Source organism: Nerophis ophidion, linkage group LG01, assembly GCF_033978795.1.
Source record: "Nerophis ophidion isolate RoL-2023_Sa linkage group LG01, RoL_Noph_v1.0, whole genome shotgun sequence".
NCBI lineage: Eukaryota > Metazoa > Chordata > Actinopteri > Syngnathiformes > Syngnathidae > Nerophis > Nerophis ophidion.
In genome coordinates, this window is record NC_084611.1 from 58,851,995 (window position 1) to 58,877,403 (window position 25,409).

Here is a 25,409-nt window from a genome sequence, read left to right on the forward strand (position 1 = left end):
TAAACGTGGTCCCCTCTGGTCAACAGATGAAATAACAAATGTGTTTAAAAAATTGAAGTGCTCCTCGTCTGGCCAACATATGTAATAACAAGTGTGTGTGTAAGAAATTGAAATGCGCCCAAAAATAATTTAAAATACATATGTATACAGAGACATACTGTAATGACTTGAAGTAAATAATGAAGATTAAATACCAATTACAAATAAAAAATACATAAAAATATATTTATTAAAAGCTTACCTTTTTATATTTAGATAGTATGTATATGCTATTAATGTTGTAAATACAAATCTGTATATATCTAGAAAGGGTGGTCCTAAAGAGGTAGGCATTTTTGGAAGGTCTCAAGAAGGTAACAAATACAAGATATGTATGTGTGTGTGTTCTTGTATTTTTACCCTTCTTGAGACATCGACAAGGAAAAGTACCTTCCATATGATGACCGGTGAACAAGTTAGCACCGAAATCATGGTCTCAATACGGAAAACCCTTGCATCTAATTGATAATGTCTCATTTATGGTGGTGAAATCTATCAAAATTAGGGTGGTCCCAAAAAGGAGGGCGTTTTTTTTAATTGAATGTGTGTCGGTTTTAAACGTGCTCCTGGTCTGGTCAACATATGAAAAAACAAGTGCGTGTAAAAAAAATTAAGTGCTCCCCTCAGGCCAACATATGTAATAACAAGTGTGTGTGTGTGTAAGAAATTGAAATGTGCCTCCTTTGGCCCGAAAAATATTTAAAATAAATAAATAAATATGTATACAGAGACATACTGTAATAACTTGAAGTAAATAATCAAGGTTAAAAACTAAACCAAAAATTTAAAAAAGAAAAAATTAACTAAAAGCTTACCCTTTTTTATATACTTGCACAGTATGTACATATTATTAATGTTTTAAATACAAATCTTTATATATCTAGTGGTCGTCAAGAGGTAGGCATTTTTTGGAGGTCTCAAGAAGGTAACAAATACAAGAATGTGTATGCGTTTAATCCGTTATGAGTGTTTTAAGTTGTCTGTCGGTACTATGATTTGTTTGTGAGGAAAAAAAATATGTCTGTCAGTATTTCCTTGATTGGCTGTCTTTTTTCACTGACATTTTGGCGACCTCTCTGCACTTCAAGAGTCGTGTGTCCGTAATCATAGGTGTGTCCATGTAAAGCAATAAGTGTGTGCGTAAAACAATGTGTCTGCAATCAGATTCATGTGAAGCAGGAACCCTGCTGTGAGTTGTGTCCGTGCAGCGATTTTAAGTTCTGAAAAGACTTGTCTTTGTAACGCTACCTTCCCTTTCTTTATACTTGCCACTTGTCCGCGCCTTGCATCCACTCACACTTGTGATAGTGTTGATATTATTACACGCCTTCCCAACTGTCTATGCGACGTCAAGGCTTGGTTAGCCCAGAATTTTTGAATAAAGAATGAGGGAAAAACTGAAATTTTAGTTTTTGATCCAGCCCTCACTGACTTGGGACCTTTGCAAAATGATGTGCTTCCCAAGGTCACCAGCTTTGGTGTCACTATAGACAGCAATTTTAAACTTGACAAACAAGTCAATGGCGTTTTAAAATCGTGTTTTTATCATCTTTGTCTTTTAGCAAAGGTAAAACCGTTTTTATCTTGTAACCTTTTTGAACAAGTCGTGCATGCTTGTATTTCAAGTCGCCTGGACTACTGCAATACACTGTCACGTATGGCGCGGTCGGGTCAGGGTTTGTTCTCCCGGAATGCAGAACGGACGTCTCCGGACAATAGCGTGAGGTGGGAAATGATTTATTTCTCATGAATCATAAACGTACCAAAAAGACAGAACAAACAAAAGAAAAACGTGCCGATCGCACGGAAAGCTAAGGAAACACTGGAGCAAGAATCAGGAACATGAAAATGTAACTGTTACGTATGGCAAACAATGAAGCCACACCGACTGTGGTGAGCAACGTGAATAAATAGCTCTCTGATTAGTCTTCAACAGCAGAAGAACGTGCGGAACACTAATCAGAGGCAGGTGGAACCAATTAGCACCCATGGTAACCATAACAAACACCCGAAGTGCACAAAACAGGAACTAAGGGAATCCAAAACTAACAGAACATAACTAAACAAAACATGATCCGGACCACGGATCATGACATGCACTTTATGCTGGCATTAGCCAAAAAGCTCTCTCCCAGTTGCAGTTAGTCCAGAACGCGGCAGCACGACTTTTAACAGAGGCCAGGAAACGTGAGCATATAACCCCAATCCTTGAGAGCCTGCACTGGCTTCCTGTTCATTTTAGAATTGATTTTAAAACATTGCTGTTTGTTTTTAAAGCTTTACATGGACCTCATTATATCTGGGACCTCATCCAAATGTACCCTCCTGAGCGTGCTCTGAGGTCTGAGAGCCAGCTCCAGCTCGTGGTGCCCAAGACCAGTGTTATGATCCACTGCCCGGATCATAGTCTGTTTACATTGTTTAGTCAATTGTGTTTTCAGCACCTCTTGATTTGGTTTGTTATAGTTGCCATGACGGCAGATTGCACTCACCTGCCTCTGGCTAGTGTTCGGGACGCTCACCTGTGGTCCGGGCACTAATTAGAGGCTATTTAGTCTATGCCCTGCCCTCACTCGGTCTGGCTTTCTAAATGGCCTTTTGCAACAGATGATGACTTTTGTTTCATGCTCTGTATCTGCTAGCTTCCACGCTAGGCTCGTTTACTTGCTAGCTCCCACGCTAGCCCCTTTAGTTTTTGCCTTCTGTGCTATGAGCATGTTTTTCTTTGCTCCCGTCCGATTTATTTTTCATTTTTTTCCTACCTGCACGCTGTATCCGAAGTCCATTGCATCCTGGTAGAACAAAACCGGCATCTCCATGCGACTCGGTCGTCACAACCAGACTTAGAACCAAGGGAGACAGGGCCTTGTCTGTGGTCGGCCCTCGGCTCTGGAACACTCTGCCCCTCCATGTTAGAACTTCTCCCGCAGTGGAGTGTTTTAAGTCTCGTCTTGAAACCCACTTTTATTCTTTGGCTTTTAGCACTACGTGAGTTGTGTGGTCCTCTGTATTTTCTGTGTTGTTTTATTTTGATTTCCATTTATTGTTTTGATTGGTTTTACCCTTCAAAACAGTTTTAAATCATATTTACTTTTATATTGTTTTTGATTGATTGATTGATTGATTGAAACTTTTATTAGTAGATTGCACAGTTCAGTACATATTCCATACAATTGACCACTAAATGGTAACACCCGAATAAGTTTTTCAACTTGTTTAAGTCAGGGTCCTCGTTAATCAATTCATGTTTTTATATTGGTGTTATTTTTTTATTCAGTCATTGGTGGAGCTAAGGATAATATTTGGATATTGTTTTAGTATTGTTGTGCAGCACTTTGGAAACATTTATGTTGTTTAAATGTGCTATACAAACAAAGTGGATTGGATTGGATTATTATAATGGACTTTCCATCAATTCATTTTCTACCGATTGTCCCTCAATTTGTATAAATCAAAGTTCATTATTTAGCAGTAGTTGTCAGAAGTTGTTTGTACTCAAATAAGTAATGTTAGGACATACAGCGACCAAAATTATCGTGTTTCCTCTGTCAGGGTGCAGGGCTTCCATAGGGATAGGGCAGAGGTCGGCAACCCAAAATATTGAAAGAATCATAGTGGACCAGAAATAAAAATAAAAAAATTAAATCTGTCTGGAGTCCAAACAAATTAAAAGCCTAATATAAGTGTTATAATGAAGGCAACACATGTGATAAGTGTCTATATTAGCTTTATTAGCCTACTATCAAATTGACTATGTTTCGCAGGCTGACACAAATGTTGACATTTCAATATTTATTCTACACATTTTATACAACATTGGAAAATATTAATAAAATGTAGGCTTTTCAGAAGGTATGATAACTCCTGGAAATTACTGGCTCAGAATGCCCAAAGGTATAAATGTGTGTGCCCAAGTTAAAGGAAACGGCAGTAAAATTATTTGTAACAATATTTGCAAGCTGTGTAAAGTTTGCTGTGGTCTGGAACAACATGGTATAACTATCAGGAATGCAGCCGATATTACATACAGATAATATGTCTTGACACAATCAAAATTACATTAAATACACAGAACACATAAGTAAAGGACATTTAATTTTTAATTTAATTTTAATTTAATTTAATTTCAATTTAATTTAATATACCTCCTAACGAGGCATAATGATGCAATATGTACATACAGCTAGCCTAAACAGCATGTTAGCATTGATTAGTTCGCGGTCATGCACTGTGCAAAAATGCCTGGTTAGTCCTCCAACAGGTCAATAACATCAACAAAGCTCACCTTTGTGCATTCACGCACAGCATAAAAGGTTTGACGTACAAAATAAGACAAAAAAGGAGTGGCATCAACCACGTCTTTTTGTCGGAGAAAGTTGTACATGTAAATAAACTACGGTGAGTTCAAAGTCTGCCGAAATTAGTAATACAAAATGGCGTTCGCCAAATACTCACATCAATTTCACTTTCTCTCTGGCACTCACTGAGGGTGGACGCTCCCCTTTCCTCTCCCTTATCTCTCCTGCTTGCTTCTTTGTTTTGTCTTGTCTTAACTTTTTTGTTGCCACTTTTTGCACTGCTCTCCAAATCTAAACATTGGAACTATTTAACTGGCCTCAACAAAATTGACAAGATCTTTGGTTTGGGGGAACCTGCTGTCGTGACAAAGCGTTGTTGCTGGACACACGACGGACTCTTGGGAGAAGAAGGAGTGCCGCGTGCCTGGCGACCCTTTTCTGTCGAGGACGTGAAGATATCCACCTATTCGGAATTATGACAACAGGACATCTGCTGATTGGAGTAAGCGTTGCTCTGGTTTGTTGACAAATTGGAAGTTGCTGGCAGTCTTCAAAATACCCCAAAGCTGCCACAAATGATTGGAGGATGCGGGAAGAACTGTGGATTACATCGGACTGTCTACCCCGCAGTTTTTAAGGACCAGTCATAAACAATTTTAGAGTGAAAAGCAAATTTTATTTTCACTCGCATGTAAATCATTTTAACTTGGATTGTTTCCCTGGCTTCGAGACTCTCCCGAAGATCGCTGCAGCGAAGACACAACAAACTCCCTTTTTTTGTCTCTAATGGACACACACCTGTTGTTGTGAACTTTGGACTAGCGACGGCAAATACATCAAGGCCGCGTAACAGAGACACACTATGGGCTGATACACACACACACACACACACACACACACAAACACACACACACACACACACACACACACACACACACAGACACACACACACACACACACACACACACACACACACACACACACACACACACATACACACATCCACAAAAAAATAAACGCCACACATACACCCCCCGTCCAGCTAATCCAACGCCCTCGACGCAAGTCCCATAGGGGTGATGAATGGATGGTCAGCGCCTGAGAGCTGCGACCTACCACCATGACCTTGAACTACCTTCCCTCTGTTGCTAGATATCTCGAGATGTATGTTGTAATATGTATATGTGCTTTGCTATGGAGGTGTTTTCTCACTCCGAACTGGGCCCCCTTAGGAGCCCTGTCTGGATTGTATTTTTTTACTCATCCTTCACCAGCGTTTACCTTTTTCCCATTTTTTACGGGGCGCCTTATGGCGACCCATCAGCGTCCTTGTTCTGTAACCCTGTACACTGTTTGTTTGTCTAATCTTGAACAGGTTTGTGCTAAAAAACAAAGTTTTGTTGTTCTTGTTGCAATGACAATAAAGACCTACCTGCCTACAATGAAGAATGTTTAATATAAGCAGTTGGATTTATAACAATTAGGAAGGTTTGTGTCATGTTTGTCCTCCTATAGAAACTATATTAAAACAAAAAATATGTTTTTGCCCCATCTTTTTCCATTTTAATACATTTTTGAAAAAGCTCCTGGGAGCCACTAGGCAATGCTAATGAGCCGTGGGTTGCCGACTCCTGGGATAGGCTGACTATGTGATGTGTGCTGTCATCCGGAAGGAGTTAAGAGTGTAGCTGCTGCACCTCCACATTGAGAAGGGTCAGATGAGGTGCTTCGGGCATCTGTTTAGGATCCGCCCGGACATCTTCCACGGGAGGTGAGGTGTTCAGGGCACGTCCAAATGGTCGGAGGCCACGGTGAAGACCGTGGGTCTCACAGTCACCCTTGTCGCTAAGAAAGACGGTTTTTATCATCTCAGAAAAATTGGATCTCACGTGTTCATTTAATCTAGTATTGACTATAGGTCACTACTGCCTACTTTCTCTTGTTATATTCTTATTTTTACTGTTATAGTTTTATTCTTATTGTTGCTTTTTATTGTTATTGGGCTCCTTAAAAAGGGGTAGAAAAGCGCTATACAAGTACAACCCATTTACCATTCATTCTTATTGAAATATTTTTCAATTTTATTTCAATTTGTACCCCTATTATTAACTTTTTACTTTTTTAATTCAATCTCAATTCTGTACGCTGCTGCTGGAATTGAGGTTGAATTTTCCTGAGGGAGCTCTCCAGAAGGAATCAATAAAGTATATCTATCTACATAGAGTTTTAAAGTAAAGTTTTAACTCTTTTTTAAAAAAGCACAAAAATCAGGTTGGGTATTGTGAACCTTACATTAACAAATATAAAACTTAGCCAATAGTATAATGAGGTTGCAAAGGTAACATTTCTTTACAATTTTTTCTCATACTGTGTAAATTCAAATAGCACACATTTAAGACAAAGCAAAAAAAAAAAGATTATTATTTTTTTTAAATTTGTGTTAATCAATCCAACATAATTATACCACAATAATACAATTTCAAAACCAAACCCGACCTAGCAACATTCAAAAATCAGCAGAGCAATTTTGAAGACACACAAACATGTCACAAAACAATCCAAAAGTAGTCAAACAAAAATGAATAATATCAACAACAGTATATTACAAGGAATTCCAACATAGCAGTGATTAGAAATCCCTCATTTACATTATCATCACAGCCATTTATTAACATAAAATAAAAACATTTAAAAAAATGAACAATCGTGTCACAAAGCAAAAATGTATCAGAAATATTGTCCAGAATGCCTTGCCATAGTGATCGAGTGCTTTAACAAGTCCAAAACTGTTAAGGTTGTATATATCTGCGCTCTTACGCTGTGTGGCTGTGTTGTAGAGGTTGGATGTTGTAGCGCATGTTCTCCCCTTGTGGGCGCTCTGGTGCAGCGTAGTGTTTAACACCGCAGCAGTTCTGTGTTCAACAGAAGAAGAAAATAAAGTATCCTCGGTGAGAGGACGTTGATGTTAAGCAGGACTCAATAAAAGTGTCGTTCAAGTGCACGCATAAAGAACTCCATCAAGCTCGAACACCTTAACAAAACAGGTGGTGAACAGTCTCTGGATGCAAATCGCTAAGTTTATTTATTTTATTTTTTATTTTATAATTTTTTTGAAATAAACTGTTATTTGTAAAATTCAACATTTGCATGTCACTAAATTGACAACAGTCACAACCCTGCGCTGACGTGCGTGTAAATGTAGACCCGCCAAGACCCGCCTACAACTGCTTCTGATTGGTTGACATTACCTTCTGCCTTCCCTGGTTGGCTAGATTTAGGCACAATAATTCCTTGACTGGCGTGGGATTGGTTAGTTTGGTAAACCAATGAGTTATTCGAACTACAGCAAACCACGAGAAGTAAAGTTTAATATTATGAAAAAAAAAAAGGAGAATGGCTAAGTATACCGTGATATAGATCAAGTGTGGTGCAAGAGTGGGTTGAATCGTGTAATTCTTTGCATTTTCTAAATAATTAAATATAATGACTTCTGGAATTTTAACACTCTTTGAAAGTATTGACAATGACAATAGAAAATTCCGAGGTACCGCGAACGCAGCTATATGACGTAAAATGTAGTCGACACGCTGAGAATGAACGTGCGCGTAACATAGTACATTTTCAATACCTATTTAATCCTTTTATTTTATTTTCACTCATTTATTTACAGTCCAAACAGGCGAGCACATCTTACGTTTGGCACATTTTTTTATCATCATAATGGCTTTCACCAATCTTTTTTCGAAGCTGTCAGCAGTTAATGTGAAGCGTCCTGATCAACCGGCGTCTACTTTCAGGTATTTGTAGTTTTACCTTTGATACATTTAGTAAATATTAACATTTATTCCAGTCTCACTCGTGTTAATTTGACCAATCTCATTTAGAAACAACACTGGTCATTTTGAAAACGGCGAGAGAAGGAAGAGGAAAAGCGACCAACATGGTCCATATATGAAGGTATGAATGATCAAATGTTTATTATAATTAGGGCTGGGCGATAAGGCCTTTTTTAATATCTCGATATTTTTAGGCCATATCACGATACACGATATATCTCTCGATATTTTGCCTTAGCCTTGAATTAACACTTGATGCATATAATCGCACCAGTTTGATGATTCGATGTCCATCCATCCATTTCCTACCGCTTATTCCCTTTTGGGGTCGCGGGGGGCGCTGGGGCCTATCTCAGCTACAATCGGGCGGAAGGGTACACCCTGGACAAGTCGCCACCTCATCGCAGGGCCAACACAGATAGACAGACAACATTCCCACTCACATTCACACACTAGGGCCAATTTAGTGTTGCCAATCAACTTATCTGCATGTCTTTGGAAGTGGGAGGAAGCCGGATTATCCGGAGGGAACCCACGCATTCACGGGGAGGACATGCAAACTCCACACAGAAAGATCCCGAGCCCGGGATTGAACCCTGACTACTTAGGACATTCGTATTGTGAGGCAGACGCACTAACCCAGGGGTCTCAAACATGCGGCCCGCGAGACGTTATTATGCGGCCCGCGCTTTGATATGACAATTTAATGTTGGTGCGGCCCGCGAGTTTAATATGAACGGCGCTTGATAGGTCATGTTTGTTAACGTCCCCAATTTTCCCGGGAGACCCCTGAATTTCAGGGCACCAATTCTCTCGAAGCCCCTGTCAATTTTTACCAGATCAACAATACTCAGGGAGTGCCATAATGGCACTGCCTTTAGCGCCCCCTACATCCTGAACTGACAGCATGCAAGTCCAGTTGTATGTTGCATCTGGCCATGCAAAACGCACGTGAGTTATTGCAAGATATATTTGATCAACAGCTATACAGGTCACACTAAGGGTGGCCGTAAAAAAAACTTTTAACACTGTTCCAAATATTTGCCAGACTGTGAACCCACACCAAACAAGAATGAAAAACACATTTCGGGAGAACATCCGCATCGTAACACAACATAAACACACCAGAACAATTACCCAGAATCCCATGCAGACCTAACTCTTCCGGGCTACAATATACACACCCCTGCTACCACCAACCCCCCACACCATCACCCTCCCTACTTGCGTCGGTTGAGGTGTTGTATATTGTAGCCCCGCAAGGTGTTCTGGGTATTTGTTCACTTGTGTTTAATTTGTGTTAGGGTGCGGAAATTCTCCCAAAAAGGGTTTGTCATTCTTGTTTCCTGTGAGTTCACAGTGTGGCGCATATTTGTAACAGTGTTAAAGTTGTTTACACGGCATCGTCAGTGTAACCTGTATGGCTGTTGACCAAGTACGTCTTGCAGCCACTGACGTTGTTCTGCACAAGTCTCACACAACATGATACAGAGCTGGCACATTGTTTGTGTGATATTAAAGCGGTCGCGATGATATGTAGTGGAGCAGTAGTCTTCTTTTGGGGGTGCGCGGACCTCTGGAGGTACTTGAAGGTATGCCAAAGGACATGTGAGATTTGATAAAAACATTCTAAAAAACGCAGCAATTCATAAATCCTTTATACGGCGTGGCGCGGTGGAAGAGTGGCCGTGCGCAACCCGAGGGGCCCTGGTTCAAATCCCACCTAGTACCAACCTCGTCACGTCCGTTGTGTCCTGAGCAAGACACTTCACCCTTGCTCCTGATGGGTGCTGGTTGGCGCCTTGCATGGCAGCTCCCTCCATCAGTGTGTGAATATGTGTGTGAATGGGTAAATGTGGAAGTAGTGTCAAAGCGCTTTGAGTACCTTGAAGGTAGAAAAGCGCTATACAAGTACAACCCATTTATTTATTTATTTATTTATATGTTTATTGAATAATACTTCAATGAAGTATGAATGTAAGTTCATAAACTGTGGAAAAATAGTACAACAATCCAACATTCAGTGTTGACACCTAGACTTTTTGTGGACATGTTCCATAAATATTGATGTTAAAAGATTTATTTTTTTTGTGAAGAAATGTTTAGAATTAAGTTCATGAATCCAGATGGATCTCTTTTACAATCCCCAAAGAGGGCACTTTAAGTTGATGATTACTTCTATGTGTAGAAATCTTTATATATAATTGAATCACTTGTGTATTTTTCAACACGTTTTTTAATTTTTATATCAATCATCAATCAATCAATCATTGTTTATTTATATAGCCCCAAATAACAAATGTCTCAAAGGACTGCACAAATCATTACGACTACGACATCCTCGGAAGAACCCACAAAAGGGCAAGGAAAACTCACACCCAGTGGGCAGGGAGAATTCACATCCAGTGGGACGCCAGTGACAATGCTGACTATGAGAAACCTTGGAGAGGACCTCAGATGTGGGCACCCCCCCCCTCTATCTTTTTTCCAAATAGTTCAAGAAAGACCACTACAAATGAGCAATATTTTGCACTGTTATTCAATTTAAAAAATCAGAAACTGATGACATAGTGCTGAATTTTACTTCTTTATCTCTTTTTTTTCAACCAAAAATGCTTTGCTCTGATTAGGGGGTACTTGAATAAAAAAAATGTTCACAGGGGGAACATCACTGAAAAAAGGTTGAGAACCACTGTTGTAGAGGACGTTAAAGGCAGTGCAGCCACGGCAGCCCTTAATAATGTCGGCCGGGTGAAAATTGGGAAAAATTCGGGAGAATGGTTGCACCGGTAGATTGTCGGGAGGTGCACTGAAATTCAGGAGTCTCCCGGAAAAATCGTGAGGGTTGGCAAGTATGTTGCTAGGGCGGGAAAGCCATTCATAGAAGGTGAATTCATTAAAAAGTGCATGTTAGATTTTTTAAGAAATCTTTTCTTGCGGCCCAGCCTCACCCAGTTTCTGCATCCAGTGGCCCCTAGGTAAATTGAGTTTGAGACCTCTGCACTAACCCTGTAGTAGCCGTGTAGAAATAATATATATTTTTTAAATAAATAAAAAAAATTGAGCAGAAAGATAATTAAAAAGCTGAAATGTTGATACAAATAATAAAGACACACATATTTGTATTTAAATATATGAAAAAGCTTCCTCTAGCCTTTTTATTATCCTATTTTATTACAAATAAGATAATGACATTAGCTACCCCACTCCTATGTGTTTTTTTGTAGTTTTTACCTGAAATCGTTATTGGAAATGGAGTTTTCACACATCAAAAATCATGCAACCCTACATTCCACGTTACAAAATAATAAAAGTATGTATAGTTCCTGCTGATAACGTATTAGAACAAGATTGATACCAGCTAATTCTCCAGCTCCAATACGGTTTTGTATCAATAGCGAAAAAGTTGTGTATCAGGACACCCCTATTTTTACCGACAGCTATTTGATTTCGGCAACTGATTTATGTGCTTCTTTCAGAGGCAGTATCATCAGGCAACCAGTGTTTACTTTGGTAATTCCAAGGCTGTAAAAGACCAAGTGCACAATGACTATGAACATGCAAGTGGTGACTTCACCAAGGGGATGGCGTCCAAGCGTGCCAACGGCCGTTGCAATGAACAATTTTTTAAAACCACACAGAATGTGAACAAACAACAAAAACGTCATCGCAACCGTCAATGGCGACCTCCACGACAAGGAGATGGCAATCAGAACGGAAACTTAAGGATGAATAAAGGAGGTAGTAAAAACAGAAAAAATATGCAGGTGAGCTTGTAAAAGGTTTATTTATATTTGATCAGTTTATACTGTGGAAGGTCTAATGCTCCTCTTTCTTTTCATAGGTTGCCAGAGTTAAAACCTTTTCCCAGGAGTTTCTGGACCATCATGCTGTGCTTTTCGATGGACGCCACCTTTGCCGATTTTTTCTTTTAGGAAAATGCACTATGGTGGGTTGTGTTCCAGATTATTTTTATAATTAAGGACTACCTAATGTGTGTTTTCCTTCTTCTGCCAGAGTGACAGCTGCCAACTGGAGCACATTGAATCTTTCAACGATATTTTCAAAGAGTGCTGCAAGTTTTACATACAAGGACTCTGCACTAAAGGGGAGAGCTGTCCGTATATGCACAATATCCTTTATTTGACCAAAATGGTATAATATGGTATGATATGCTCTTTATTGTCATTGCACAAATACAACAAAAATTCATTTTCACCACAAACCTGTTCAATATTAGCCAAACAAACACTTTACAGGTAGACTGAACAGAATAGCGATGGGTCACCACAAACGGCGCCCTGTAAAAGGTGGACGAATAACTACACAAATGGCGTGTCACTACTACTTTTACAGCATGTAACAAAGTTAATCGTGAATTTTGATATTCGGTCCCCTCGTCCTTTATTTCACATTTATTTTCAAATTACAAGATCGGAGTCATTGTGAGCAGCTCGCCTCGCCACTTCGAAGTCTGGCTAAATACTTTACAGTTTATGCCTCTGTAAATACTTTTAAAGGTGTCCATCCACTTTTTGGAGCTTTGCGTATTGAAATTAAGTTTGTAAAAATGAATAAACAGAAATTATTGGCATACTAATGACTACAGCTGAGTAAAAACACTGCAAGATAGTTCCACTAATCAGCGTTCGTCAGCACACAGATGCCCAGCAAAAGCTGCACACGCTACAGCAGTGTTAGTCGGCGCAGGGATGTAATGTCATCACAATTACAGTACATGTAAAAACTCCTGGGGATGTAATAAGTTCTAACACTGACTGCCAGTAGCTCAATGTCCCTGCAATTAGAAAGGTATGGAATCAGAGGGTTGTTCTTGATCTGGGTAAGGAGCTACTTAACCTACAGGAAGCAATACATGCACATCGACAGAGCTGAAAATATCTTGTGGCGTACCTCAGGGATCAATACTTGGACCAAAATTGTTCAATCTTTATACAAACGACATATGTAAAGTTACAAAGGACTTAAAGTTAGAATTATTTGCCAATGATACAGCTGCATTTTGTTCAGAGACAACCCACAGAAGCTAATAAAAAATAACAACAGAAGAAATTAACAAATTAAAAAGATGGTTTAACAAAAACAGACTATCTTTAAATCTCAGTAAAACTAAAATAATGTTGTTCGGTAACAGTAGAAGGGAAAGTCATACGCAAATACAAATGTATTGAGTAGGCATTTAAAGGGTAAAAGAAAACACATTTTTTGGTGTTATAATAGATGATAAAATTAACTTGAAATCTCATGTAAAAAATATGCAACACAAAATAGCAGGTAACACGTCAATGAATAAAGCAATATACACTATATTGCCAAAAGGCCACCTGCCTTGACTCACATATATCAATCAATCAATCAATGTTTATTTATATAGCCCCAAATCACAAATGTCTCAAAGGACTGCACAAATCATTACGACTACGACATCCTCGGAAGAACCCACAAAAGGGCAAGGAAAACTCACACCCAGTGGGCAGGGAGAATTCACATCCAGTGGGACGCCAGTGACAATGCTGACTATGAGAAACCTTGGAGAGGACCTCAGATGTGGGCAACCCCCCCCCCCCGTAGGGGACCGAAAGCAATGGATGTCGAGCGGGTCTAACATGATACTGTGAAAGTTCAATCCATAGTGGCTCCAACACAGCCGCGAGAGTTCAGTTCAAAGCGGATCCAACACAGCAGCAAGAGTCCCGTCCACAGGAAACCATCCCAAGCGGAGGCGGATCAGCAGCGTAGAGATGTCCCCAACCGATACACAGGCGAGCGGTCCATCCTGGGTCCCGACGAGCGGTCCATCCTGGGTCTCGACTCTGGACAGCCAGTACTTCATCCATGGTCATCTGACCGGACCCCCTCCACAAGGGAGGGGGGGACATAGGGGAAAAAGAAAAGAAGCGGCAGATCAACTGGTCTAAAAAGGAGGTCTATTTAAAGGCTAGAGTATACAGATGAGTTTTAAGGTGATACTTAAATGCTTCTACTGAGGTAGCATCTCGAACTGTTACCGGGAGGGCATTCCAGAGTACTGGTGCCCGAACGGAAAACGCTCTATAGGCCGCAGACTTTTTTGGGCTCTAGGAATCACTAATAAGCCGGAGTCTTTTGAACGCAGATTTCTTGCCGGGACATATGGTACAATACAATCGGCAAGATAGGATGGAGCTAGACCGTGTAGTATTTTATACGTAAGTAGTAAAACCTTAAAGTCACATCCTTAGTGCACAGGAAGCCAGTGCAGGTGAGCCAGTACAGGCGTAATATGATAAAACTTTCTTGTTCTTGTCAAAAGTCTAGCAGCCGCATTTTGTACCAACTGTAATCTTTTAATGCTAGACATGGGCAGACCCGAAAATAATACGTTACAGTAATCGAGAGGAGACGTAACAAACGCATGGATAATGATCTCGGCGTCTTTAGTGGACAAAATGGAGCGAATTTTAGCGATATTACGGAGATGAAAGAAGGCCGTTTCAGTAACGCTTTTAATGTGTGACTCAAAGGAGAGAGTTGGGTCGAAGAAAATACCCAGATTTTTTACCGAGTCGCCTTGTTTTATTATTTGGTTGTCAAATGTTAAAGTTGTATAATTAAATAGAGGTCGGTGTCTGGCAGGACCGATAATCAGCATTTCCGTTTTTTTTGGCGTTAAGTTGCAAAAAATTAGCGGACATCCATTGTTTAATTTCATTAAGACACTCTTCCAGCTGAGTACAGTCCGGCGTGTTGGTCAGCTTTAGGGGCATGTAGATTTGGGTGTCATCAGCATAGCAGTGAAAGCTAATACCGGATTTGCGTATGACGTTACCCAGCGGCAGCATGTAGATGCTGAAGAGTGCAGGGCCAGGGACCGAACCTTGGGGAACTCCACACGTTACCTTAACATAGTCCGAGGTCATACTGTTATGGGAGACGCACTGCACCCTGTCAGTAAGATAAGAGTTAAACCAAGACAGGGCTATGTCTGACATACCAATTCGTGTTTTGATACGCTCTAATAAAATATTATGATCGACGGTATCGAAAGCAGCGCTAAGATCGAGGAGCAGCAACATAAATGACGCATCAGAATCCATCGTTAGCAATAGATCATTAGTCAATTTTGCGAGGGCTGTCTTAGTAGAGTGATTTACCCTGAAACCAGATTGAAAGGTTTCACATAGATTGTTAAACGCTAAGTGTTCATTTAGCTGCTCTGCAACAATTTTTTCGAGGATTTTCGAAAAAAAGGGAAGGTGAGACACTGGTCGGTAGTTTACCATGAGGTCAGGATCGAGGTTGGGTCTTTTAAGGGCAGGATCAATAACCGCTTTTTTGAATGCTAGGGGAACAGTGCCCGAGGAAAGTGATAAGTTTATAATATTTAGCACTGATGGACCTAATAATACAAAAAGCTCCTTGATAAGTTTCCCAGAAAGTGGGTCAAGTAAACATGTTGTTTGTTTTATTCCATTTACACGTTGTAACAATTCTTCTAATGTTATTTCATCAAAACGAGAGAAACTATTTTGGATATTTGCAGTATCCGCCGTATATACAGTCGTATCTGTGTAATATGACCCAGTTGTAACTGGGACGCATTGTCTTTAATCTCCTTTCTAATAAGTTCAATTTTGTTATTAAAGAATTTCATAAAGTCATCTGCCGAATGGGTGGAGCTACTGGAAGGAGTCCCTTGTTGGGTTAGCGATGCTACTGTACTAAACAAAAATTTTGGATCGTTTTTATTAATGCGGATGAGATTTGAGTAATAATTAGTTTTAGCTAAGGTAAGCATGCGTTTATAAGTTATTAAACTATCACTCCATGCTTGATGGTGCACTTCAAGTTAAGTCGTGCGCCATTTGCATTCCAGCTTTCTACATAATAATTTCTGAGCTCTAGTTTCTTCAGTAAACCATGGCGTACGCCTTTTTGGGGCCTTTTTTAACTTCAGCGGTGCTATACTATCAATGGTTTTGCGCAGGGCGTTGTTAAAGTTGTTAGTGAGGTTATCAATAGAGCCCACATACTTTGGGAATGGTGCATTACCGAGGGCAGTAGATCAGCAAGAGTCGTCGTTGTGGCAGCATTAATGTTGCGGTTACTATAGCAGTTATTATTATTATTAGCTTGCCGAACATGAGTCTGAACTTCGAATTTTATAAGGTAATGATCGGACATTACTTTAGTATACGGGAGTATCATAACTTTGGAAACGGTGATACCTCTGACAAGTACTAGGTCTATCGTATTACCGCTGCTGCTTTATTATTTGTGTAAGACCACAGCTATCAATTATAGTCTGGAGCGCCACGCACGGTGGGTCCAATGGGGTATTCATATGGATATTAAAGTCCCCCATTATAATTATATTATCGGCGTGCGTCACTAGATCAGGAACAAACTCTGAAAATTCACTAATAAAGTCTGAATAGGGCCCTGGGGGGCGGTAGATAACAGCCAGGCACAGAGGCAGCGGTGTGGCAGACTTCATAGAAAGCACCTCAAACGATTTATATTTATTATTTAAGTTAGGACTAAAGTTAAAGTTTTCGTTGTATATTAGTGCGACCCCCCCTCCCCTTTTGAGGGGACGGGCAATATGCGCATTCGTATAGTTAAGAGGGGATGCCTCATTTATCGCAAAAAAGTCGTCTGGTTTAAGCCAGGTTTCGCTAAGACCGATGATGTTAAGGTTGTTGTCTCTAATGACCTCATTAACTAATAACGTTTTGGGAGACAAAGATCTGATTTTTGGAAAGCCCATATTATAGGTAGTGGGCTGTTTTAAGGAGTTGTTGATAAAATTATCCGTAGTAGAGTTATTAATAATGTTGCGTTTATTATGCGCAGTGTACTTAAAATAATTACGACTATATCAAGGAATTGATATGACGGGAATTTTCAGATTGTCTACTTGGTGCTGCGATAAACTGAATGCATCATAATTTGCCACCTCAGTAGAACGCATGTCTAACTCTGATGTAGTCATAGTCATAGCAGAAAACCCATTATGTGAGTTGTGTATTATTCTAAGAAAATTGCTATGTGTACAGGGATCATCCAGCCTGGCGCTGGCTAGTTCTAACTTAACTGACTCCATACCCATGCTAGCAGGCTCTGTAATTGCCTGTGACCGGGCTTGCTCTAGTGCAGTTAGTCAAATGTGTCTCAATGCGAAATCTATGTTCCGAGACAAGAGGATAGCGCCTTCCTGGTTAGGGTGAAGGCCGTCTCTCCTCAGCAAGCCAGGTTTGCCCCAGAAAGAGGGCCAATTATCAATAAACGTAAATCCCTGTTGTCTACAGAAGCTATCCAGCCACTTGTTAAGAGAGACTAATCTGCTATATCTTTCATCATTGCCTCTCCCAGGCAGGGGGCCAGAGACAATTACTCGATGCCTGGACATCTTTCTAGCGAGATTACAAGCCCTGGCTATGTTTCTCTTTGTAATTTCTGATTGTCTCATCCTAACGTCATTGGAGCCAACGTGTATCACTATATTCGCATAACTAGTGGTGCGGTTAGCCTGTCGTACGTGTTTACTAGGCCTGTTGCGAGTTAGCTCCCTAAGATTAGCTTCAATGTCAGGTGCTCTGCCCCCGGGAATACACTTAATTGTGGCTGGTTTCCTAAGCTTTGTGTTTCGGGTGATGGAGTCCCCTATGACTAAAGTGTGGTGCCCGGTAGACTGGGGTGTAGGACTAGCTAAAGGGCTAAATCTGTTATGCGTCTCAACCGGTACACCGTAGCTTGTAGGCCGCTTAGGGCTGCTACAAGCTGGGCTAGTTAGCTCGCTATAGCTAACGCTAGCAGATGTGTCCGCAACATCTAAAGTTACGAAATTACACTGCTCTAACTGGCGGACACAGCTCTCTAGCAAAGCCAACCTATCCATGAGTAAAGTGCACAAAGCGGAGGAAGCCATACTCACAGAAACTTTCCGTCGCCGAGTGGAGTGCCAGCTGTCTTTGGGAAGTGGTGGTCACGGTGGGATGACATGAAGTGCCATCCCATTCCTAACCCATAGGGTTCAATATGATGTGGGTCTACCTTTTGCAGCTATTACGGCTTCAACTCTTCTGAGAAGGCTGTTCACAAGGTTGCGGAGTGTGTTTATTAGGAATTTTCAACCATTCTACCAAAAGCGCATTGGTGAGGTCACACCCTGATGTTGGTCGAGAAGGCCTGGCTCTCAGTCTCCATTCTAATTAATCCCAACGGTGTTCTATCGGGTTTAGGTCAGGGCTCTGTGCAGGCCAGTCAAGTTCATCCACACCAGACTCTGTCATCCATGTCTTTATTGACCTTGCTTTGTGCACTGGTGGTGCATAGTCATGTTGGAAGAGGAAGGGGCCCGCTCCAAACTGTTCCCACAAGGTGGGGAGCATGGAATTGTCCAAAATGTTTTGGTATCCTAGAGCATTCAAAGTTCCTTTGGCTGGAACTAAGGGGACAAGCCCAACTCCCGAAAAACAACCCCACACCTAAATTCCTCCTCCGCTCAATTTCACAATGCAGTCCGAAATTTAGCTTTATCCTGGCAACCGCCAAACCAGACTCATCCATCAGATTGCCAGATGGAAAAGCGTGATTCATCACTCTAGAGAACGTGTCTCCACTGCTCTAGAGTCCAGTGGCGACGTGCTTTACACCACTGCATCCAACGCTTTGCATTGGACTTGGTGATGTATGGCTTAGATGCATCCGCTCGGCCATAGAAACCCATACTATGAAACTCTCTGCATACTGTACGTGGGCTAATTGGAAGGTCACAAGAAGTTTGGTGCTCTGTATCAGGTCAGGAAGCCACTCGGATGCTTCCCTGGGCATTTCCATATTTCCGTTTTCTCATTACAACATGTCCATGAAAAAGCATACTTAATCCTAATTATTATTAGTACTATAATAACTTTATTTTGTTAAAAACAAATGTATGGGGCATTCAATACTACAATTGTAATGCATCGGCCGATGTACAACAATACTAGCACATTCTAAATGTGTCAAGATACGTTTTATATAAAAAGAAGTTATTGTGTTTATTTTAGTTACTTGCTATGAAAAATTTTCAGTTCTCTAATCTAATATAAAAATATCAGATTGGGACTCGAAATCGGGATCGGAGGCCAAAAAGGTTGTTCGGGACCTCCTTATTGACAACCGTTGTTTATGTGAGTTAGCAAATACGAGGGCCGTTGACTAAAACGGTGTCCACTGTTTTTTCTTAAATGTTTCTGCACATTAGAACAGAGCTGCGCAGTTCCATTTGTTGTTTCCTGAATTGCTGTCACAATCTTTCCCCTGCAAACACTATCATAGAGGACGGTGTCGAAGACAAAATTGTGCGTTTTCCCATGAGCCACTTAATGACGTCACCACTAAACTATTGGATGAGGTGAGTACAGTTTACTTATTCACATGTGTACATTTTCTTTATATAGTGCAGTGGTTCTTAACCTGGGTTCGATCGAACCCAAGGGTTCTGTGAGTCGGCCTCAGGTTCGGCAGAGCCTTCGCCGCAGCGGTCAAGACACACCAGACTCATGAATTGATTAATGTGAAAAACTTTACCATTTAGTGGTCAATTGTACGGAATGTGTACTGTGCAATCTACTAATAAAAGTCTCATTCAATCAATCGTGTAAAAAAAACTTCTCCCTATCTGCGTATCTGTACTGTAAAGTTAAAATTTGAATGACAATAAAAAGGAAGTCTAAGTTTTATGGATACCCCCAAACAATGTTCCCTCTAATTTTCCATTTGATTTGCAAGTGTGTAATTTGTTGTGAGTTCATGCACTGTGTTGGATTTGTTCTTTGAAGAAGGTGATGTTCATGCACGGTTCATGTTGTGCACTAGAAAAAAAACAACAAACATATTACTTTGTCTTGAATTTGAAAAAAAACCCAAAACCATTTTATTTTTTACTACAGAAGGGTTCGGTGGATGTGCATATGAACAAGGTTAAGAACCACTGATATAGTACAAGGTGCTCCAAAACTATTGACGTTTCTTTCCTCCTGCAGGCAATAAAAAAGGATATCGAGTATGCAATTAAATTGGAAAATGAGCTTGCACAAAAAACTGAGCAGACGTCTTCAGTTCAGCAAGTGACTGCAGACAAGCCAGAAATCACACCAGTTAATGATCCACCTGATAAAAAGACTACACAAGCAGACGTGGCTTGTGATCCATTAGCAAAGCCTTTAAGGTGCGTGTTTTACATTCAAATTTAAATACTGTTCATTAGATTCTTACTATTCAGGTTACGTACTAAGATCCCCCCTGTGAATGGCGGGAAGTAAAACACCAAAAATGGACACACCATGAAAAGCTCTATAAAGGCCATTTTTTGTTACTCTCAACCAATGGGCTACACCCGTCTTGGGCTGCAATTATTAATCAATTTGTTTAGAAAGAACGTCTTTGTAGAATGTCGCCGTCTTGACATTTCCACATTGCACATTTTGCAGATACCTGTCTGCGGGTCTTTCTTGGATATGTTAAAATACTTCCACACAGCAGACATGTTACCATCACTCCATACAAGGGCATGCTTCCTTCTCACGTCATTTCTACATACGTTTCAGCATTGGTGTTTCAGTGATAGAAGCATTTCGTACAAAGGATGAAGATGGGACTATTTTGCAGTGGCCGCATTTTGCTCATGTGCACAGTGCATTTTGGCATGAGATTGCAAGCAGTTTTGAATGCCTCTGTTTGTGAGGGTTTTACAGTCTGGCTACTTTGTGACATCACAGCGAGGTGGACATGCTTATTTGGACATTGAGGGGCCAGTCCCCAAAGAGCAAGATGATTCAGTGAAAAAAATAACAAATGTACTGTATTTTCTGGACTATAAGGCGCACTTAAAATCCCTTTTTTCTCAAAACTCGACAATGCGCCTTATAACCCGTTGCTGCGCCTAATGCACGGAATATTTCTGCTTTTGCTTACCAACCTCGAAGCAATTTCATTTGGTGCATGGTGAAATGATAAGTGCGACCTGTAGATGGCAATCACACATAAGAGATAAGAGATACGTGCAGACTGCAATATAACTCAAGTATTCAAGTAACTCAAGATTTTTTTTATTTTATTTTATTTTAATCTTTTTTTCTCCCATGGATTGTCGGTGCATTAAACGACAAGTATTCTTATGGTGTGTGTATAAGATAAGACATATTATCTGGCCTTTTGTTTTGCACTATTATGCAAAGGCAACTTTTATTACCTTCTGGTACCTGCTGATCTGTATGTGGGATCTTCATAAATCCTGAAACATTGTGTGCGTCGGCCTTGGTAGTCCGTGAATACACCGTAGTTGATAAGCTTCTTCTTTTTCTTTATCTTTTTATGGGACATTCATCCTCCGCTATTGCTATTTTTAATATAAAGTAGTGTAAAGTTTACTTATATCTGTCATGAGTTCACATTATTCACTCAAGGAACTTTAGTTGTTGTAGACAGTTCCGGTCGGACGATTTTTCACGGGACACATTTGTGGCGGATCGGGACATGCTGCTCCGTTATTGATTTATGTAAAGTCTGAATGTCATAAAACAGTGAGCTCCATCTTTTGACACTTCTTCCACTCCCATCCTTGCATGCTACATCGCTACAACAAAGATGACGGGGAGAAAACGCTGCCGAAGGTGAGCCACATAAATAACACCGCCAACAAAACGGCGCATTCTGAAGAGACTTTCAGAAAGCGGCTTGAAGATGATCTGTAAAACATAATCCATGCAAGAATTTGACCAAAGAACCACCAACACATGTTATGTAGACCACAAGGAAGTGTTTTCAATATAGAAAAAAAAAATTACTCCTTTAATGCGCCCTATGATCCGGAGCTCCTTAAATTTGAAAAAGATCAAAAATAGACCATTCATCGACAGTACGCCTTATGGTCCGGAAAATACGGTATATTGCCCAAGGCGGCGTGCTACAGGAGGATAGCGTTGCCGAATGAGAAAGGTTTTCAGAGTTTTTTGCATGCACGGTAACAAATGTTACATTACATATGGGACATGTAACAGTCAGACAGCTAAAAGAGGTTGGTGGAAGAGAATACATCTAAAGGTAAAATACAGTGTAGAAATGTCACAATGGCATAAAATTGATTGATTGATTACTTGATTGATTGATTGAAACGTTTATTAGTAGATTGCACAGTTCAGTACATATTCCGTACAATTGACCACTAAAAGGTAACACCCGAATAAGTTTTTCAACTTGTTTAAGTCCACGTTAATCAATTCATGGTATGTAGTCTTGATTTTCTAAATTTTATTTCGGGGCTTGCGCGGCACCACTTTGTGCCGATAGAAATTTTCTTTTTTGTCAGTTTACCTCTTTTTTTCTTAAGGGGTGCTCACATGCTTGATGTTGACATTGTTTTTTTATGGAAACATTTTCTTAAATGTACAAACTTTTCTACGTTCAAGAACCAATTAAGTTTGAAAATCAAGGTTTGAAAATCAAGGTGTCACTTTACTTTGTGGGAGAGTGGCCGTGCGCAACCCGAGGGTGACTGGTTCAAATCCCACCTAGAACCAACCTCGTCAAGTCCGTTGTGTCCTGAGCAAGAAACTTCACCCTTGCTCCTGATGGGTGCTGGTTGGCGCCTTGCATGGCAGCTCCCTCCTTCAGTGTGTGAATGGGTAAATGTGGAAGTAGTGTCAAAGCGCTTTGAGTACTTTGAAGGTAGAAAAGCGCTATACAAGTACAACCCATTTATTATTTATTTATTTATCATTTATATACAAATTTCCTCAAAACAAACCCAGTCACAAATTTGCGTGTATGCCGGGAGAGAATGGCGAACCATTAATATGCGTGGATCTGATACTGTAAAAAAGCTAGTCCGTGGTAAAGATGTGTGCAGGTGAAACCGACTGACTTGCTCTGATTAAATCTACAGATTCAACTTCTACAACAGTGCAGAATCAAACGCTATTGAGAGCAAGTTGATTCCCACTGAGGATGCCTTGGTTGTTGAGGAAGAAATGCCGCCAGAGGGACCAGCTGATCTGTCTCCAACAGCTCCGTTAACCCACCTCCACCCTGCGGCCCCCGTTTGCTATTCCGTGGAAGCGTTGCTTGGACGTCAGTTGTCCAGTCCTTTGTCTGGTGCCTTCCAAACGCCTACAGCTCAAGATGACTCTACTCCTGTTCCAGCCACTACCTCTGATTGCAGCAGCTGGGGAAATCCTAGCAAAGTTCCCATCTCTGTGGATGCAGTCCTCAAGTCGCCAATATCCTGTAATTCTGCATTGCGTCACACTCTTCCAACAGTTACTGGTACACTACAGAGTGTATTCTACACTCCAACGGCGCTCCCTGAACAGAGCTTAGCAAGCCAGAATGATAAGGTCTCAGGTGTGCTATCTGCCGAAAATAAAGCTTTCAAGAAGACACTCCAAGAGGTTCGGCATGACAGTAAGGAACCTGCGTCTTCTCACGCAGAATACAAGACAGCATGTCGTGAGACCGCAAACGTGGCATCCTCTGTGGGCTCCGGTCAGGGTCTCAAGCCCGGCAAGGGTACTTTTCATAGCCTTTTTTCAAGCACCCCAAGTGTGGCGTCATCACCGAAACCCTCTACAGTCTTCACATCACATCGATCACATAAGAAAAGTGATTCCCAACACACAGTCCATCCCTTTAGTCACCCTTGTGAGCGATCGAAGCAGCTAAAAGATGATTTTGCCGCTGTTGAACCATCCATCCCCTCCACTGAAATCATTGATCCTGTGAAACGTAACAGCCTTTTAAAAAACACCCAGTCTGAGACATTACCACATTGTAATTCAGCTGGACCCACCGATCCTCTTGACTCTCCACCCGGATATCCTAAACCCATGAAAAAGACTTTCAAAAGCCTTTTTGCCGGCAACATCACAGGCACTTCAACAACACCCGCCAGCCCTCATGGCTTGATTCCCTCTAACGGTGCAGTGGAATGCCAAAATATTCTGGTTAAAAGCACAGTTGGACCAGACCAAGCTCGTGCTGGGTTTCTGCGCAGCTTGTTTGCGACCTCACTCCCAGGTGTGCCGTCTCAACCTCATCATTCAGTAACTTCCTGTCCTACCTTGGAGTCAGGGCAGCCAGCTAAAAAAACCCTTCCTTTGTCAGACGGCGTTTCAAGTTGTGTCCCACAAGCAGAAGTCTCCCCAAAGAACACTACTGCCAATAAAGACAAACGCTTAGTTGATGTTGTCATTAAAGCGCCCATTAAACACGAAAGTAAAGAAAAGCCTTACTCTGGAACCTGTCAGCGATTAGTCATCATGCCAGCTGATGTTGGTAAGAACATACACTCTGCTTCTGCATCAACACTTGTGTGAGAAACTGATTGGTCTTTTTCCTGACGTAGATTCCGCCCCAGCAGCCACCTCCAAGACAGCCCTGAAAACTCTCTTCCTGTCTCTCAGCCCGTTTAGGCAGGATGGAAAGTAACCCAACACAATTCAACCACTTCTGACGGGTAGTGGATATGAAAACGGTGTGCCCCATTTCAGTTTTGCTAATGTGCCTCGTTGTGGGTCATTTAATTATGATGAAATGTTTTTTTGTCAGTTAAAATCAAATAAATACTTTTGCCGGTCATGAGAGGGCTCTTGCACAAGCGTGTCAGATTGTTTTTAAACATGGAAAATATTTTGGACAGAGGTAGAGCGGAGTAACCAGCGGATTCTTGGTTTGAATCCTGCTTCCGCAACCCAGTCACTGCTCTGCCCCTTTACCCACAGTTCCACCAAGTTGCTGACCTACCACCCAGAGCCAGTTGCCGGGTGCTGCATGATGAATGGGTACTGAATTCACTATTGACCAAAATCCATCGGTACTCCCACGTATTGATTCATGTAAAATCAAACGGTACAATATTCTGACAACTTTGCGACCAACTTTGTTACAAACCTGCATACACTACAAAAAGTCAGTGTTCAAAAACAAGAAAAAAATACAAGAATTATGGGTATTTTATTTGAACTAAGTAAAATTATCTGCCAATAGAACTAGAAAATTTGTCAAGACTTTCCAGAACAAGTAAAATTAGCTAACCTTAATAAACCCCAAAATACCTTAAAATAAGTATATTCTCACTAATAACTGTACTACTGTATAGGTGTGTATTTTCTATTGTTTTATTGAAATTAAACTGCAAAGTCCATTTGGCTGTCATCTGTTTTCATGAGACACAACTCTGTCAAAGTCATGA

The 25,409-nt window shown here is 40.8% G+C and overlaps 1 protein-coding gene across 1 annotated transcript; it reads left to right on the forward strand.

Moving 5' to 3' along the window:
• Nucleotides 1-7,769: 7,769 nt before the first annotated feature.
• Nucleotides 7,770-24,815, forward strand: LOC133557640 (uncharacterized). Its single transcript, XM_061908292.1, has 9 exons — nucleotides 7,770-8,134; nucleotides 8,222-8,294; nucleotides 11,653-11,940; nucleotides 12,018-12,122; nucleotides 12,191-12,305; nucleotides 19,471-19,574; nucleotides 20,206-20,390; nucleotides 23,106-24,493; nucleotides 24,564-24,815. The coding sequence occupies exons 1-9, from the start codon at nucleotides 8,058-8,060 to the stop codon at nucleotides 24,644-24,646; spliced, it is 2,418 nt and encodes an 805-aa protein (XP_061764276.1). The 5' UTR covers nucleotides 7,770-8,057; the 3' UTR covers nucleotides 24,647-24,815.
• Nucleotides 24,816-25,409: the final 594 nt, after the last annotated feature.

Coding starts and splice junctions, on each gene's coding strand:
- LOC133557640 (XM_061908292.1), top strand. CDS start 8,058: ATGGCTTTCACCAATCTTTTTTCGAAGCTGTCAGCAGTTAATGTGAAG. Junction 8,135..8,221: donor CAACCGGCGTCTACTTTCAG/GTATTTGTAGTT, acceptor AATCTCATTTAG/AAACAACACTGGTCATTTTG. Junction 24,494..24,563: donor CATCATGCCAGCTGATGTTG/GTAAGAACATAC, acceptor TTCCTGACGTAG/ATTCCGCCCCAGCAGCCACC.